This window comes from Parasteatoda tepidariorum, chromosome 2 (assembly GCF_043381705.1).
Source record: "Parasteatoda tepidariorum isolate YZ-2023 chromosome 2, CAS_Ptep_4.0, whole genome shotgun sequence".
Lineage (NCBI taxonomy): Eukaryota > Metazoa > Arthropoda > Arachnida > Araneae > Theridiidae > Parasteatoda > Parasteatoda tepidariorum.
In genome coordinates, this window is record NC_092205.1 from 42,877,781 (window position 1) to 42,896,441 (window position 18,661).

At 28.9% G+C, this 18,661-nt stretch overlaps 1 protein-coding gene across 2 annotated transcripts in view; it reads left to right on the forward strand.

Annotated features, from left to right (window-relative positions):
• The window catches only part of LOC107445990 (eukaryotic translation initiation factor 4E transporter), a 30,555-nt gene extending 18,283 nt beyond the window's left edge, over positions 1–12,272 (forward strand). For both annotated transcript variants that reach the window (XM_016060515.3, XM_043047674.2), the window contains 5 exons: positions 1,683–1,782; positions 2,382–2,762; positions 5,550–5,816; positions 7,972–8,178; positions 10,489–12,272. In XM_016060515.3, coding sequence (XP_015916001.2) covers positions 1,683–1,782; positions 2,382–2,762; positions 5,550–5,816; positions 7,972–8,178; positions 10,489–10,658 — 1,125 coding nt within the window. In that variant the 3' untranslated portion in view covers positions 10,659–12,272. The remainder of the gene's footprint in view (positions 1–1,682; positions 1,783–2,381; positions 2,763–5,549; positions 5,817–7,971; positions 8,179–10,488) is intronic.
• The last annotated feature ends 6,389 nt before the right edge of the window (positions 12,273–18,661 follow it).

Sequence of the window (18,661 nt, forward strand, 5' to 3'; positions counted from 1 at the left end):
AATTTGAAGAATCAAAGATTTAGATTTTCACTATATCTTTCTATTTTAAATAATAATGACGCTAAAAATAGTTCTAACTTATTATATAGCCTTATCCGCAGGATTCCGTGTTCCAAACTTTATGGGAAGGCATTCATTTTTTTTAAAAACCAACAAAAATAGAGGAGTTATCTTTTAAATGACTTTTTTGTACAAAAATATTAACCAGGTTCATTGTGTTTTGCTTTCTAGAACCCCTACTCTGGAATAATTTGATTAAGTCTTGAGCTGGGTTAAAAAATTTAATCAGATATTGGTACTGATCATTTTTGAACTAATTGATACTGATTATTTTTTAATACATCAGTTCTATTAATAATTTTCTATGTATTAATCTCAAATCATTATGAGTTGTTCATTGCTTCATTAATAAAGTTATATTGAAAAATGTTGAGACTTTCTGCTCTAAGCAAAATAAATTTAGGAATTAAAAGTTATGTATTTTATTTTTTGGGGGGGTGAGGGGGATACAATTTACTTTTATTATATTTGAGTTGGGAGAATTATGCATTTTTCAGCTTGTGATTTTCACTTTCTTTAACTGTACACTATTCCATTTTTTTTTTCCCTGTAAAATAAGTTTTTATTTATCCCACTACGAGTATGTGTTTATAACATATCTTTGTGGCTGACTAGCAGGGTAAATAAACTCAAAAGACAAGTAACTAATCTTTGCTTGAAAAATATCGAAACATATTATAGATTAGTTGCTTAAAAATAAAGTGTTGTTCAAAGTCAGTCATTTTTTAATGCACTCCTAAACTTTTATTATTCAGTTTCTAATTACTAGATTTTATTCCTCTTATAAAGAAAATGCTACTATTAACAGTTGCTAAAATTTTTTGATTTTTAGTTTATCAATATAATTCTATGTTTAACTTTAAAAATAGGGTTTTTTTTCCCCCTTTTTTATATTACTTTTAAACTTTAAGTTTTTTCTCTTTCAGGCATTAAATTTTATTGATGTTGGCATTTTTTGTTTCTTTTTTTACTTCCAGTCTAAAGATTTAAAAAAATATATTGCTAATTTGATTTGAGGAATATATTTTATTTGGAAACTTATTTTTAAAATTTTGCTATTTATAATTTTGGTAGTAATTATTTAAATCAAATTTTTTTAATTGATTAAAATCAAATTTACAAGAAATATTTAATTTTATATAAGTATTTTTATTCAGCTACCTGAAGAATGATTTCGGCTTCTATATTTATTTCAACTAGAATATTGAAAAATACAATGACTACAAATATAATTGCCTTTAGATGACTTTTTTTTTTTTTAATGAAAAGGTTAAAATTTATTTTTTGGTTTATCTTTTGTTTGTTTGCTGATGATCAACAAAAGCTAAAGACACAACCTCGCCAATTGGTGTTCAAATATTAGTATTTATTTAAATCAATCAGCTTAGTGAAAAATGTTTTTCTTTTAGGTAATAATTAGAGCTAAAAATTGCAAATTTGTTTAATGCCAATTTTGGGATTATCTTGTTAATGTATTAATAAAATTAAAATTTATCTTTTTAATTTGTAATTTTGATTAAAAAGGAAATAATTAATTTTATTATATAAAGCTGCATTTAGAGAGTCTGAAATTTTAGATTTCATAAATAGAAATTCTAAATCATTTCTTTCTTTCAAATTAGGGTCTTAGTCCAACTATTGCATTCACTCCAACTTCAGTGATGCGAAAAATACAATCAGAGAAAGTGGAAAATAAAGAACTGAAAAATGGAAGTCAAAATGGTAATTATAATCACTTTTAATAATAATTACAGCTAGTCATTTTTCACTTTCTTACTCAGTCATTACTATTAGATTATTTTATTTTCTTAAATTAATTATTTTTAATTAGAGCCTTAGTGATGGTCCTTTGTCATCCTAAATTAATTTTGTTCCAACCCTCAGTGACATTGAATGTGCTACTCTATTGATGTTACAAACTAGCTTTTTTCTTTTGTTTATAATTTGTTTAATTTGAATACTTGACTGTTTGCGTAGTTGGTCTCCAAAGAGCTAAAATGCTGAATTTTGCCTTTTGTAACACCTTTGCTCTAAAGAAGCATTTTTTAAATCTAAAGTTAATCTTAATAAATCAAAATAGATATATAATTATTTTTAGTTTGTACTTTATTTACTTTTTTCATATTCAATGCTCCATCCGTAAAGCAAAAGCTGGTTGAATTGATTACTAAATTTTCTTTTATTTTGCTTTTTTAATAGTCATGTTGTGATGACGTTCAACTAATTTCTGTTTTATATAAATTTTTAAAACATTATTTTTTGAAAAATTTCTATATAAAAGTATTGATTGGCTACTAATAATTCTTTTATACTCATTTTAGGTATTGAGTCCAAAATATCTGATAACATTCAGAATTTTCCAAAATCAAATTCTGTTACAATGCCGAATTCTGGACATCAAACTAGTTTTGAAAGTAATTTGGCCACTCTGAATAACAGTCACCTCACATCTTCTTACACCAGTGCCAGTTTAAACCAAGGTCCTAGAGCTGTTCATGGGCAAGGTAATAATCAGCCACGCTCTATTCATGGTGCATTGAACTCTGTTAATCCATTAGTCATTCCCAATCAAGGCAGGCCTATTGTTAAAGTTGGTATGACTCAACCTCTTAACCCGACTAATGATCTTGCAAGAAGTGCAATGGCACCTAATAAACCTCCAGTCACACATAACAAGTCATTTTTATCAAGTAACAATCAGGGTAAGTTGTTGATTAAGTCTTTTAAATTTTTATTTCACTTTTTCTGTGTGTCTATTAAGCGTAATTAGCCTGTTTTTCAACTTTTCTTTTACAGTTAGTCAATATTTTTGCAATGTTCAATATAGGAAGGAAGTAATATTGTTGAGGAAAATTTATTTATCTCTCTCTAGATCTTTATTTTATGAGCTCATGCTGGAGTAATAAGTAAAGAGAGTAATTGTTGCCAGTTATAAATTTTAGCATTTATGTTACGGACCGGGAGTGTTGATGAAGCTTCAAAGCAGTCTAGGGTTGCGTTTTAAAGTTTTTATTATGACAAAAACACTTAAATGACAATAGAAATTAATTAGAGCTGGAACATCTTAATGAGCTCGCTCACCGTAGCCGTTCAGTGAGTGAATGTAGAGGGAGTCTACTCAACTACAGGTGGCGCTGCATGGCGTATGCAACACTCTGTCATCCTGACTTAGTCGGTCTCCGACTAATTGCTTTAAAGGTAAATATTAAACATCACAATAAAAAGAAAATATTGACGACAGAAATATTTTGACAATTGAATTGATATATAAAACAGTAAACTAATGAAAATTTAAATCTAAACTAATTCTAAATATATTCAATTTTAATATAATATATAGTTGATGAAGTAAAAATACACTTTTCAAAATTATTAAGCAAATGAATTTCTCTTCAACCTATAAAACTAGCAGAAAATAAGTAATAAAAAGATATTTTCAAATATATAAATCTACAAAAAATTTTTATCTCACTTCTGAAAATGACCACAATATGATCAATATGAATATTTTGATGATTAAAATAGAAATTTGTTATTAATATTCAGTTAAATATGTTCAATTAATATTTGATTTATGTAATAAAATTCAAAATGAAAATAATAAATTTTTAAAAAAATTTGAGAGTCTGTGTAAAAGTTCTTGCACTANGAGCAGGTTTGGCTGAGCCCCCATGTTACGGACGGGGAGTGTTGATGAAGCTTCAAAGCAGTCTAGGGTTGCGTTTTAAAGCTTTTATTATGACAAAAACACTTAAATGACAATAGAAATTAATTAGAGCTGGAACATCTTAATGAGCTCGCTCACCGTAGCCGTTCAGTGAGTGAATGTAGAGGGAGTCTGCTCAACTACAGGTGGCGCTGCATGGCGTATGCAACATTTATATTGATATTTTGTAAAGGCAATAGAAAGCTTATACTTCAAGACTGATAAAACAGTTTTCAGTTTGAACCATTATGACTGATATGCTTGCCAAAAATTTAGTTTTAAACAATACTTTTTTCTTTTTTTTAAAGTATTGTTTGAAAATTAATTTTTTCTCTGACACTATCCAGGAATAAACATAATGTAAGCAGCTTTTTGTAATTAAGTAAAAAGAAAAAGCTCATGTTGAAATTTTTGTGATAAACAATCAAAAGTTTCAGAATTTATTTTAAAAAATGTGTAACTTCTTTTTTTTATTTTATCTACTTTGTTATTAACAATGAAATAGATTTCAAAAGAAATTGTATTTTCTCTAGATGTGCGCTATACAAATATCTACTAAAAAAATATACCTTCATTTATTTTATTATATATATATATATTATGGTAAAAATATTTTCATTGTTTAAAAACTTATAAGAATAAAGTTAATATATCCTTAGTTAATTTTCCACATATAATGAACAAATACTTGCTGCAACACATTTTAAGATAAATGTTATATAATATAATTATGCTTGGAAAATTGGCTGTAGCTATTTTAACTAGATTCCCTTAAATTACTGTATATTTTTTATAAGTATTTTGTGCAGAACCATAGAAAAGTTTTTTTATTGAATAAAAATTTATTTTAATTATTACTGAAAGACTAAAAAAATAACTAATTCACAAATATATTTTTTTTAAAAAAAGAGAAATTGTAAGGACAAAATTGTGTTGCTTTATATTTCATACTACCTGCTAAATTTACACTCATATATATATAATTTTTTTTTTTTAATAATAATTATCTGAATTATCTTTGAACAAATTTTTTGTGCATTTTAAGATAGTCCTTTAACTATTGTATCTGTATTAAAATTAAGAAATATGTTTATATTATTAAATTTAAGTTATAACTAGGAATTTGTAGGATTTTCATATTATTGTGATTTTTGCTAAAAAAATAAATATTAAATTGGTGGTTTCTTTTTTTTTTAAAAAAATAGTTGCAATATTGTTTTGTATACTATATTTTTCTTTCTTAGTGCTTTTTGATAAAAATCTTTTACTCTCATATTAATCCCTATTTGTAGCTTATATTTTTTCTATTTATGATTAATTTATTTTCTGTATGTAGCTTGCATTGTGATTTTATAAATTGAGCATTGGGAGAAAAGTACCCTTATTATTTTTGTTTATTTACTTTATTGTGTTTTAAACAGTAGTAGATAATGAAAGTTCTTTATCAAATTAACTTTTAGTGACAAATTAAATTTCTATTTTATAAATGCAATTATTCAATTTGATTTTACTAGATATATGATTATAATACTTTTTATTCTAAAAACACCATTATTCTATTTTAGGAATTTCAAGAAAATTAAGAGTAATAGATAAATTTAACTTGTGGCCCTAGAACAGTCTTTTGCCGAAATAAAATTAAAAAAATAGAAATAAAATTTTGAAATATGTGTAGCAGTTATGTATCAAATAAATGTATTTGCTAATAATGAATGGGCTTAAATCAAAACTCTTATTAGATTTTTTTTTTTTTTAATAAAATATGTATGTTTTAAATATTTAGGTCTTGGAATTCATGACATGGATCCAAGCATGGATGCATTAAATAAATTTACCTGGCATCAACAGATGGCAAGGCAACAAAATGCTTCTGCAATGCCTCCTTTACAAATGGCTGCAACTTATGCTGCACTTAATCAAAGGCCACCACCCTTAAACCCACACCATACTGGTTTATTGAGACCTGTAAGTATGGCTTCAACTGCCAATGTACCATCATCTAATGTGAACTTTCCCCTTCTGAGAAACTCAGTACAAAATCCAATCAGAGGTTAGATATATTTTCTTTCATTCAAATAAATTATTTTTTTTTTGCATAATTTATTATTATTATCTTTTTATGTATTTATATGTATCAATAGAAGGTGCTTGTTGAATGGTGAGAGGTTTAGAATGAACTACACAACACATGGTTGTACTGTGTGAAATGTTTAAAAAAAAAAGGGTCTACGCATGTTTAGTAACATATGCAGCATCAAGAAAATCATTGACATTAATTTTTCTGCATCCTGTCTGTGTTGCAGAACATCTGATTATAAAAGAAAGAGTTTGTCTGTGTGTGTATAAACTTCAAAACCTTTTGTGCCAACATTCTGAATTTCGGACAGTGGATGAAAGGAAGGAATTAAGCTCTTTATCCTAAAAATAGTTTAAACATTTTAACTAGATCGCTTAGGAGAGACGTTATTTTAAAGGATTTTTTTTTTCATTTGGTTATTTTTTCTATGCCAACTGGTCTTTGATATAAATAATACTACCAACTGTTCTGTTTTATCAGAAATTTAAAAGGTAATGCCATTAATATCTGCTTGCATATAGCTCTCATTAATCTATAAACTTTGTTACACCTTTAATATTTTGTTACACCTTCTTTAATATTTTTTATTTATCTTTAATATTTTATTCATTATGTCTGACAAACTGAAATATAGGTAGACTACATCACCAAATTAGTATTTCCAAAGTTATCTAAAGCCACATTTATCCTGTTATGTGTTTAAAAAATCAACTGTTTGTAAAATAAATAAAAAAAGGTTGTGCTGGCAAAAATTTTGGGAAACTGCTAATTCATTTAAGACAAATGTAAGAAATCACTGTATTTTTATTAAGGCCAATGCTGTTTAAATTATATGGTAATAAATGTTAATTGAAAAAAATATATATATATACTATGTTTACAAAAACAAAGAAGACTTCCATTTGGATAGATGACATTTTATTTTATAACCAGCTTGGACAGTCTGCACAATTCTGAGTTTACGACATTTAATCTTAGATTCTGTAGTCCTGTAATTTTAAACCCTACCCAAAAGACAAGGGAACTCCTTTATCGAAAATTGAGACAAACTAGCCTTAGCTGGAACTAACCTCCATTTGTTTAACATGGCGAGGAAAATCTTAGCTTGACGGCCAACTTGATCCATCCACCACTATGGATATTTTACATCAGCACTGTGTTCGGTGCGAGCGTGGAGCAGAATCAACCAACCATCACTGAAATTCGAAATTGGGCACCTCGTAGGGAGGCTAACCCTTAACCTCCACAGCTCAGGTTGATGACACTGAAAAAGTTTAAAAAAACAATAAAAGTAACTAATTTGAGAAAACAGGTATCTTTCTGATTCTATTGAAAGAAACTCATTGAGATAACCCTAGCTTGCTCTGGCCTGTAGTGTCTACTGAATATATGAACTAAAAGCAAAATTTATTTGAATAGATATTAAGGGAAGTGTAAGAGTAACCTTACTATTATTGTTGCCAGCAATGCATAATTATTTTTTTAATAAGTACAAATTAAAACCAAAAAATGAGCTTTGTACTAAAAAGCAAAATTGGTGGAGAAATGGTATTAATTTGCTTAGGAGAAATGTAAGAAATTGCCGTACTGTATTAATTTCGGTCATTGATACTGATATTGTATGATAATCAGTCCAGTTTTATTAATAATCAAAATATTGGTAGATACAAAGAATTATATAAATATATTTAATACCTTTTGTTACTTAACCAATTGTGTGCTGTTTCAATATAGACAATGTGGAAAGAGGTGTTTACAACCCCTCTAAAAGGATAAGTACAAGCTAAAATTGCTTGATTGTGGCAGTTTTTTTCCATCATGAGATGGAGTCTAGTAACAGCATGATGCTAAATACAGTTAACCTTTGTGTTTTGCTTAATCTAGCAACCTAAATCCCACCCCACCTCCCCAAAAATGGCAATAAAATATAATAAAAAAATAAGAAATTGGAATTATTTTAGCTTTATTAATTGTGTTTATGCTGTACTCTGTAGTGTTCAGCACAGTGTTATTTACCTTGTTTTGCTCTGTGCGAAGAATGAGTATTCAGCTAGTATTATTATATTTTATTAAAATCAATAAAATATTAAATTATAGGCTTTATATTAATTACAGTTTTGTTTTCTAGCACAAACAAATACACTGAATCAATTAAACCAACTGGGACAGCTTGCAGCTCTTCAACTCCAGCGAGGTGCCATTGACAATAGGCAGTATCAGGCATTGGCCCAAAGTCAACGATTTCATCCTGCTGCTTTGCAACAGATGCTTTTGAACTCTCAAAATCAGGTCACTGCTGCTCAGGCTCATGTTGCAGGATTTCCTGGAAATAGGGGTATGTGAAATTCTGAAAAATAAACTTTTGGAGAAATTGTGCAAGTTATGTATGCAATCAAAGTGCTTGAATGAAATCATAATGAACTCTCAGGAAAGACATTGTTACTTTAGCAATTAAGCTGGTACAATGGGAATAAAAATTAATTTATATTTACTTATATCTATAAAATGCTGCTCTTATTTTGACAAAGCTAAGCTATACTTTAAAAAGAATTAAGGAACTGACAAAGGAAAAAAATTCATAATAATGGCCGAATCATCATTCCAAACAATGTTGCTATTCCAAACTTGTAGGTCTAGCAACTTAACTGCAAAGTCTTAAATGAGAAAAAATGTGAATACAACAGCCCGAAAAATCAAATATTTCACACCAAAAAAAAAAAATAATTTAGCAAGAGAAGGCGATTTATTAGTTGTAAACATCTGGGGGAAAAATCTAAGATTAAGAATGCATTCTTTTAAATCGTGTAAGGCAATATTTTCTTTCGTTAAAGTAATTTGTTTCACTAACTTTTGAGCCAATATAGAAGTCTTGTTACTCTTTATTCAAAATATCAAATTGGCAGTAGCATCAAAATGACTTTGCAAACGGATACTTTAAACTTATTTTTTGTAACCAAATGACAATTTTCAACAGGAATATTTGGTTTGGGAAGTGAAAAAATACTTTACACTAATTTCTGAAGTGATTTTTCTCAAAAATGAAAAAAGAAGTTAACTAAATCTCCATTACTTTCATGAATACTGATCTTTTTCTTCTTAGGGTTCAAAATTAATAGGATAAGGAGAATGAATCATAACATTAAGGGCTCCAGAACCGCTATATTAATCTTCTGTTCAACATTGGTGATGATATAAAAATTTCTTTTTAAGCAATCAAGATATTATACTAAGAAAGATTTTCTTGAACGCAAATTACGTTTATAGTTATGGAATGATTAAAAGTTAAACCCATATAGTTTTTTTTAAAAAAAAAAATTAATATACTGTCATTTTGTTGCTATATTTTTAAAATATAGTATGTTTAACACGAGCTACACTAATAAATGCTACTGAAATTGTGAACTCTACTATCAGCTGAAGTCACAACTTCCTAGAAAAGTTTTATGTTAATTATTCTACAACCTCACCGTCAATCTAAATTTAATTTTTTTAAAATTTATTTTAACAAAATCTAATAAATATGTTTTTATTTATATAGATGCACAATAAATTTCTTTGAACTATACCTTGTAAAATATTTGTCCGATAGAAAATGGGATATTAATATTGTTATGCGTGAATGCTATAACATGTGGGCAGTGCCCGGAACCGGCAAAATTTTAGAGAGACTGGCATATAATAATTCTTTCTTTCTTGATTTTTTTTTTTCTTTTAAAAACTAACAGGACTTTCATGGATCAGAGATAACAGAAAAAACCTGGAATTGTCAGGGAATTTTATATTTTGATTCTAAAAAGCAAGGAATAATCAGAAATTTGCATTTTTTTTTTTTTTTTCTCCATACCTGGAAAAAAGCCTTAGAATTGTCAGTGCCAGTAATCAGTTATTGAGATTCGATTTAAATGATTCTAACATCTATTACAAATATTTGTTGTAAAAATGCTGCATTTTAGTGAAACTTTTCTGGTGAAAAAATGCATGGTATAAATAAAATATGGTCCGGATTTACATTGACATTTTCCTGAAATACCTGGAAAAGTCGGTGAATTTTTTTTTTCTAAAATTAAGTGGTAACCATGTAATGTAAATAATTGTAAGTAATTATTGAAACTGTGTAGAAGATTAAGTTTTTAAAGATGTAAATTGAATAATGATTATTGAAACAGATGTATATAGATACTGTTTTAATAATTTAAAAACATAGTAATACATACCCTCCAACTGCTACAGAATTTCCGTAGTTTCAGAAATCTTCTTTTCAGACGGTAGCAAAATTAATGTCTTAATATTTAAAAAAAATTTATTTTAGCTTAACTTGTCCACTATTACTTATAAAAGTGCAGGCCATATGGCTAGATTCTTAAGTTCTGATAAAAGTTTTATGAGAGATCCATTTGCTTTAAAAATTTCTACTTTGGTCCGCTACCACTAGAAAGAATTATTTTTAAAATCCCCATAAGTTGGAAGGTATGGTAATATATTCTTTCTCGGATCTAAATTTGACTTTATATTTTTGCTCATCTCATTAGTACAATTTTAAATTAAAAGTTTATCATTTTTATTGGGGAAAAAATCTAAATTCATGTTCTTTTCTTCTTCCTTACTTTTATTTTACTTACATTTCTACATTATATTTTCTTTACAGATTCAAAGCATCAACACCTTTTACCTGGCCAAGCATCTGCAAATCGTTCATCACCGGTTAATCTTGCCAAATGGTTCGGAAATGATGTGCTGAAACAAAAAATGCCTGATATGCCTCCTGTTTCTCACCAGAAAGCACTCTTAGTTGAAGAAGTAGAAAGGCAGCAATAGTCTACAGTTGTTCACAATTGATTATTGTTTGTGTTTTGTTAGCATGTTTGGATAATGAACCTTGGCCTATTGAGAGTTACTATATTTTAAGGTTAGGTATATGTTGGTGTTGTCCTTTTTTTCTGTTGAGTCTCATCTTCAGAGTAAAAAAATTTTTTTTTTCTTACTCTGAAAAAGTTTTTTTCTGTTAAGTAAAAAGAAAAAATTTATATCTATAACATTAGAAGGAGTTATGAATTTATTTGTTTTTGTGTCCTCTTACATCTTTACAAACCAGAAAAACTGTGATATTAAAAAAGAAAAGAAACTTATGATTCTCTGTGTATGTATGTGTGTGCGTCGTAAAAATGTGAACTGATTGTCCATTGAGCAGTAGATGCTGTGTTTTAGAAACTTTTTTTTTCTTTTCTGTTTATTCTTTTCAAAACCTTTTTAATTGTCTTTAAAAAAAATTAATTAAAAAAAAATAATAAAGCTATGTGGCAGATTAGGTGCTCAGAATGTATATTTGTCATCAGTTCTTACTGAAGGAAACAGCTATATTTTTGAAAAGGAAATAAAAGCCAGGAAGGCTTTGTCTATTTTTCTTTGTTGAAACCAACAATCTTCACTCTGTGTCTATGTTTAACTTTTGTTACAGTAAAGCGTACATCTGTCTTGTGTGAAAGCCGATAAAAAGTTTTTCTTTTTTTTTTGTTTTGCAAGGAATTTTTTGAAGGCTAAATATATTGTACATTGAATTTATCTTCAAGTTGTAAAAATATATATATATTATATCTATGTGTGTGTGAATCTTGGAAAAGCGTGAATGCATGAAGTGTGAGTGTGTTTGTGTGTTAAATAAACCTACAGTTTCATTTAGAACATTCCTAACATCAATGAAGATGTCCTGTAAAATAAGATTGTTCTCTGTCAGGAGTTTTTGGACAGATGAGCCTTAAATATAGTTTAAGGCAAACTAGCTATTTCATACTTGCTACGTTGTTAAAATTGTGATTTGTCGTTCTTTTTGAACTTCAGATGTGTCTAATACTTAATTTGCAGTGTTGTAGCTGTATTACACTTATTTTATTTTGTTTCGTTTGGGCAGTAATTCTGCCTTTTGCTTTTGCCACTTGGTATACTTGCAGCCCCCTTTTCATTCATTTTTGTTTTCCTTTCTTTTTCACTTTCATCCTGTGTCAGTTTCTTACTAGCATAATTAATTTTGTTCATAAGTAGCTATCTTCTATTAATGTACATAAACATTGAAAATATTAAATTATTAATGAAGATATTAAAAATATACATCTAACTATGCAATACTGAAAATATTTATTTTTATTTAAAGCATTAAAAGTAAAGGGAAAATATCAATTTGAACTTAAATGCATTGTTACTGCATCAAAATGAATTCTAATACTATCTATTACTCTATTAGAGCTGTGCTAATTTGCTCAATTTTGAACTATGTTATGCTCTTATTGACTTAACTTCTCAAAAAGTTTCTTTGCAGTTCATTGTATCATTTCTATTTTTGTGTAAAAACCATGAACTTTTGATCATTTATTTCATATTTTTATTATTGAAGAAAGAAAATAAAATTTCCTCACAAATAAAAATTCATTGCTGAAATTGACTGTTTTTTTTTTTTACTGAAATAATGTGTGAAGCTGTTTTACTAATATTTGCTGAATTTCATTCACTGAAACTTTATCTGTCTGCGTACATCACCCTCTCCAAATTTAAAAACTTTGGTTCGCTTAATGCAAAGAAACAAACTTTTTTTTTTCAAAGTTAATTTTTTTAAACTAAATCCTTAACTTTGACTTCATAGGCTTAAATAATAAATGATCAGAAATGCCTAAGAATTGTCAGGGAATTTACAATTTGTAGCCAAAACCTGACAAATTCTTGTAACTAGTTTGGAAAACAAGCAATTTTAAAATTGAAGCTGACAATAAATAGTAAATGATGTTCAAAATAAATTTAACATCTACTTCTTTTATTCTCTTGTAAAATAGTTACCTGTAAATTAGAGTATTTTGTGAAGTATATATTCTAATTTCTGGTTCTGAATTTTTCTTAAATGTAACCATCTTTCAACTTATTTTTTAAAAATTAAGTGTATAATACCAAATTTGTCTGCCCGCAACAAGGAAGATTAATAATTGGTATGACTCAGAAGTTTTTTCTTCATTTCATTTAAGATTTTAAATTGTTGAATTTTTTGTGCAAAATATTGCTTTTTTTATAATTTATGTTCTTGACATATTAAAACTTAGCGTAATATTTTTTTTTTTTCCTTCAAAATTTTACCTTTGACATATTTTCTAACAAAATGAAAGTTTAGTTGCTTTTTGAACAAAATATATTTTTAATGAAATAGTTTTTATTGAAAAATGTATTCTGGAATTTTATTGAAATTTTCTGTTCTGGGGAGTTTTATTACTAAATTTGAATGGGAACCATGTAATTATCATTTAAGCAAAAACTTCAAAACATTTGAAGCTAGTTTGGAATAAATATTAAAAATTATTTTATTTAAAAATAGTCTAAGAAGTTTTGAATTGTAAGGTAGAGAAATGTTTAAGGAATGTAATTTTATGTGACAAAACATAAAATTTGAACAAAATCTGTCTAAGAAATCAAATTGTAAATAGATTTTTTTTTTTTTTTTTTTAGACAGAGTGTCNGAGTTTTTTTTTTTTTTTTTTTTTTTTTAAATTTGATTTCTCTGGAACCATTTGACCAATTGCGATCAAATTTTATTTGAGTCATTTAAAATTACATTCTTGAAACTAATGTAATAATTTTTAACCCTTCATGGATGAGTAATTTTTTCCACTATTTCGGGAAAAAATTCATTTTTGTGTGTGTTTCTACCTATGTAAATAGGATTTAAAATAGCAGTCACACAAATAAAAAATTTACATCGCGATACATATTGACATGATTTAAAACTACACATCGCTATTCATATTCAAGTGATTTAAATTCGCACATCGAGCTTCATGTTCACACCATATAAAAACCATGCAACATGATTTGGAAATTTTTATTAAAACTTTGATAATATTCTAAGTATAATGCTTCCTACATACTTTGTCCTTGCTCAAATTTCAGGTTTTTTTTTAATAATTAAAATGTGTCTTGCATAAAATATTCTTGGTTATCTATTTTCAGTTTCTTTTATTTTTTACCAAACTCATCCCTAATACCTTGGAATTCAATTCACATAAAAAATTCGCGACTCATTACGAATTATACAAGAAGTATAATTACATTAAAGTGTCCAAATTTCTAAGTCTGATAGTTTTTGCGCAAGAAGAAACGTGAAGCAAAAAAAAAAATTTCGAAAAAACACTTAAAATTGTAATAACTTTTGATTTGGATTAATAAATTGGAATTTCAATAAAAGATTGTATTAAGTACATAAACAAATAGGATTCCTACTGCATATCAAATTTCAATTCAACAGTCAGTTGCATTCCTTCGAATGCTGAGTAGCTTGCCTGATGTTTTTCGCTAAAAGTTTGAACAATTAATAATTTTAAATCTAATTAACCAATCTTAAATTTTTATATTCCATCAAACTCTTTGTACATTTTTCTATACACCTTCGTAATTTCACGTTAAGTCGCAGCTTCAAAGCAGCAAAACAAAATGTAACGTTGTTGTTGTTCATTTACGTCGCACTAGAGCTGCACAATGGGCTATTGGCGACGGTCTGGGATACATCCCTGAGGATGAACCGAAGACATGCCATCACAATTTTGATCCTCTGCGGAGGGGATGCCCCCCCCCCGCTTCGGTAGCCCGACGACCTGCACGCGAAGTCGAGCACTTTACGGTAGAACAGTTTAACGAGGACCAATACCGCACACCCTCGGTCCATACGCAGGCTGATCCAAGTGGTCACCCACCCGCACACTGACCGCAGCCAGTGATGCTTGACTTCGGTGATCTGCTGGGAACCGTGTCTTAACGATCAGTCCACTGCGGGACAAATGTAACATTAAAAGCTGAACACCTAAAGCAGTGGTGACGGCTCTTACTACGATTTTTTAATGGGTGGGTGATAGTATAAAGCTAAGGATGGTAGCACTAGTGGTAAAATTGCTCTTTCAAGACTTCCGGGTTACTGCTTCCGATATATTTTTACGCCGCAGATTGAAAAAACGCGCCATCATATTATTGCATCATATCTTTTGCAGTATTTCACCTGTACCGAGTTCTTTCTTTCAGCATTATCATATTAATATTATACCCAAGTAGCACAATTCACCAAAACGATATCGTAAAAACGTAGCTTTGAACATTGTACAATATCGTAGCGAAATATTATAAAAATGGACCCCTTTTATGTCGTATATTCAATATTGCAAACCAATATTGTACAGTATTGTAGAAACGTTGGGGAACGTCGATCGACATCTCTCTGCATTTACAAACGTTGTACTATGTCAACTGACATCGTCAACACGATATTCAAAAAACGAATGCTGTGGAATGCAGACAATCGCCAAAATTACGTTATTTGAGAAAATAAAAATTAGTTTTTGAAATATTCATGCCTGTTTGTACCCTGGAAAAACCGAACAAAACCGTTCTAGCTTGTTTAAAATTAAATTATTTGTTATTACCAAAGCTTGTAGAATTTTTTGATTATTAATATTTAATAAGTTTGGGTAGGCAGGTATATTTTACTATTATTCTAGAAAATAAGCTAGAAAGTAAATAGTTTTGTTAAGATATTTCTTCGCTTTTTCAGGGTACAAGCAGCCATTTATACTGTGNAAAAGATTTAACGAGACGAGGTTTTTTGTTGACTTTGTCTTCTCTTTTTATTTCTTTCCACGTTCTTATTTTTTATGTCAAACATAGTTTTTTAGAACTATTTGATTTAGTCAGCGTATCTTGAGTTTGCATAACATAAAGTTTTTCAAAGCCTTGTATTTAGAGCAGCGCATCCGCCTCTTGTGCCGTGAAACTGTGAAATGATCAAACTTTCACACACTGGAAATGACAAACAGTGAGAGAGATACTTGAAATGTGACATTAACAAATAAACTTAACTCAGAAAACTTACTAAAAACGCAACTAAGACTTAACGGGGGAAAAAACTGAACTCCGTTTAATACTGAATAAAACCGAAGTCAAATAGGATTTTTATGCAAAAAAAAAAAGACACATTAACGTAACGAAAATGCAACAAAAAATTTAAAAACAAATAAATAAATAAAATAATGTTTTGTAGAATTACTAATTATCAGCAGAATTGATAACCAAACATAAGGTCTTTCTGTTTCTTTAATTAAAAATAATTTCAAAATAAAAAAAAACATGACCTACGAATAAACTTTCAAATAAAAAATAAATAAATGAATAAAAAGCTAAACGGTCAACCATAATACCTTTACCATGAATCATGATATGCTGCAAATTTACTGAAACCTTTCTAAGGTGTTAAATTAAACCAAGTTTGAGTTCAAGCTCAACAATATTATTAAATCAACTCACTTTAGATCACGATTCGATCACGAACGATAAATTTACGACAATAGAGAGATTTTGCATAACCTTTGCCTTGCTTTAACCATGACACTAACCATATTTTCTGACCCTTTGCGATGCTTCAATTTGTAGAGAAGCTTCTGCTCACGCAGCGTGAAACTCGAGCAACAGTAACCCGTAATGCTGTGCAAAATCTCTCCAATGCAAATCTCTCGAACCGCGATGGGTCAGGGGATAGAGCTTTCGCCTTCCAATGAGGCGAACCGGGTTTGAATCCCAGTCGATACGAATTCCGCATCCGGCTTGCACCTATCACAGTGCTTACGAGAAATATCCTCAGTGGTAGATGGCTCATGGGTTAGAGTCCCCTTGCTGTCAGGCTAACCATGAGAGGTTCTCGTGGTCTTCCTTTCTATGTAACGCAAATGCGGGTTAGTTCCATCAAAAAGTCCTCCTCGAAGGCAAATTTCTCCTAATATTCGATCCAGGAGTTCCCTTGTCTTTTGGATTGGGTTCAAAATTACAAGGCTACGGAGTTGAACATTAGAAGTAAACCCATAAAATTGGGTCCACTGTTCAACGACGGTTATAAAATATAAAATAAAATGCAAATCTCCCGATGCGAAATCTGGTTACAAAAGGAGTTTGTCTAATCGCGTAACCAAAAGTGCAACAATCGGATATTTCTCTACCCGTAAATTAGACCGAAAGTGTTACGAACCAAATATGTCCGCTTACAGTCTATACAGAAGTATGGGTGAAACGTTAGTATTTTCTTGTGAAGAGGGAACACTTTTAGTTCATTTTTTAAAAGAGGGAGCATTTCTTGATTTGTTATGATTGCATCAAATGGAAATGATGTTTGACGCGTTTCGCATCTAACAGTGTATGATAATTCTATGTACTAAATATCTACTATGTACTAAATAACTATGTACTAAATAACTATTATTCTGTGTACTAAATAAATAATTCAAGTGATTAACTCTTGTTGTTTTTTTTCCTTTTAAGTCTCCAGAAGGAAAAATCATTGAAACTGATTTTCCAATAGTCGGTGTTGGCTGTAATTCTTTTTTGCTAAACGATGTCCCAAGGGCAAAAGAAATTTTGAGCGAAATACGAAGTTTGGTTCTAAAGGAAAAGTGCGAAGTGCCTTGTGGTAAGAAACGTTATCCTTAAAAAAAAATTATAGCAAATAAGTACTCAGAGATTGTACAAAAGAGTACACGGTGTTTATGGGAAGAACATATTACAAAATCAAGGGCTGTGCACAAGCTATGCACGAAGCTTATTAAAAGAACATGTTACAAGTGAGTTCTCAGAACTCATATGAAGAATACGTTACAAGTAAGTGCATAGAGTTTATCAAAAGAATTATGAAATAATAGCTCAGAGCTTACGAGAAAACATGTGATAAATAAGTACACAGAGCTTATTAAAATAGCATGTTGCAAATTATTGCACGGAGTTTATGGGAAGAACATATTACAAATAAGTGCACGTAGTTTATGGGAAGAACATATTACAAATAAGTGCAAAGAGTTTATGGGAAGAACATGTTACAAATAAGTGCACAAAGCTTATTAAAAGATTAGTTACAAATTAGCGCATGAAGTTGAATAACATGTCACAAAAAGTGAAAAAATGCGTAATAAAAGAACGTGTAACAAATAAGTGCTCAGAGCCCATTAGAAGAGCATGCTACAAATGAGTGCGCAGAGTTTATTTAAAAAATATTATCGAATAAATGCTCAGAGTTTTCTGGAAAAACATGTAAGAAATAAGTACACAGTGATTATTAATATAGCATATCCTATAAATAAGATATCAGAACTTATTGGAAGAACGTGTAACAAATAAGTGCGCAAAGTTTATTGGAAGAAAGTGTTATAAACAAGTGCTCCTGCTTAAAGCTTATTGGATAGACATGTTAAAAATAAGTGCAAATATTTTATTAGAAGAAAATGTTAAGTTTATATAAAGGCACTAAAAAGTCAGAGTTTAAAAATAGATCATGTTTTATTGTAAATATAGATTTATTCCGTCGTACCTGAAAATAAAATAAAAAGTTAAATAAAAAAGTTATTTAGTGAGCAATTTATAATGTGTTCTTCGAACTTTTCAGTTATACGCAATTCAGTAAACTAATGTTATCATAATGAAAAACTTTTTTTTAATATATATAAATTTTACCTTTCTACTTTTTGTCTTGAAGATAGTTTTACAAAGAAAGCTAAGAAAATGATAGCCCACAGAAGGGGATCATATTTGAAAAAGATCAAAATGAAAATTTCTCAGAAAATGAAAGAAGGTTTGTCACAAATTCTTACATTTAAAAAATACGAAGTACCCGCTTAACTAAGTCATGCCCATTTCGTAATTTTGCAACAATATTCTGCTTATTTATATTTTATATCAAGAAATCAACTGTAATATTACAAAAAAAACTCTGACCAAAAAAAAATTCGTTGTTCGAAAAATTAAATAATTCGTAAATATTACAAATT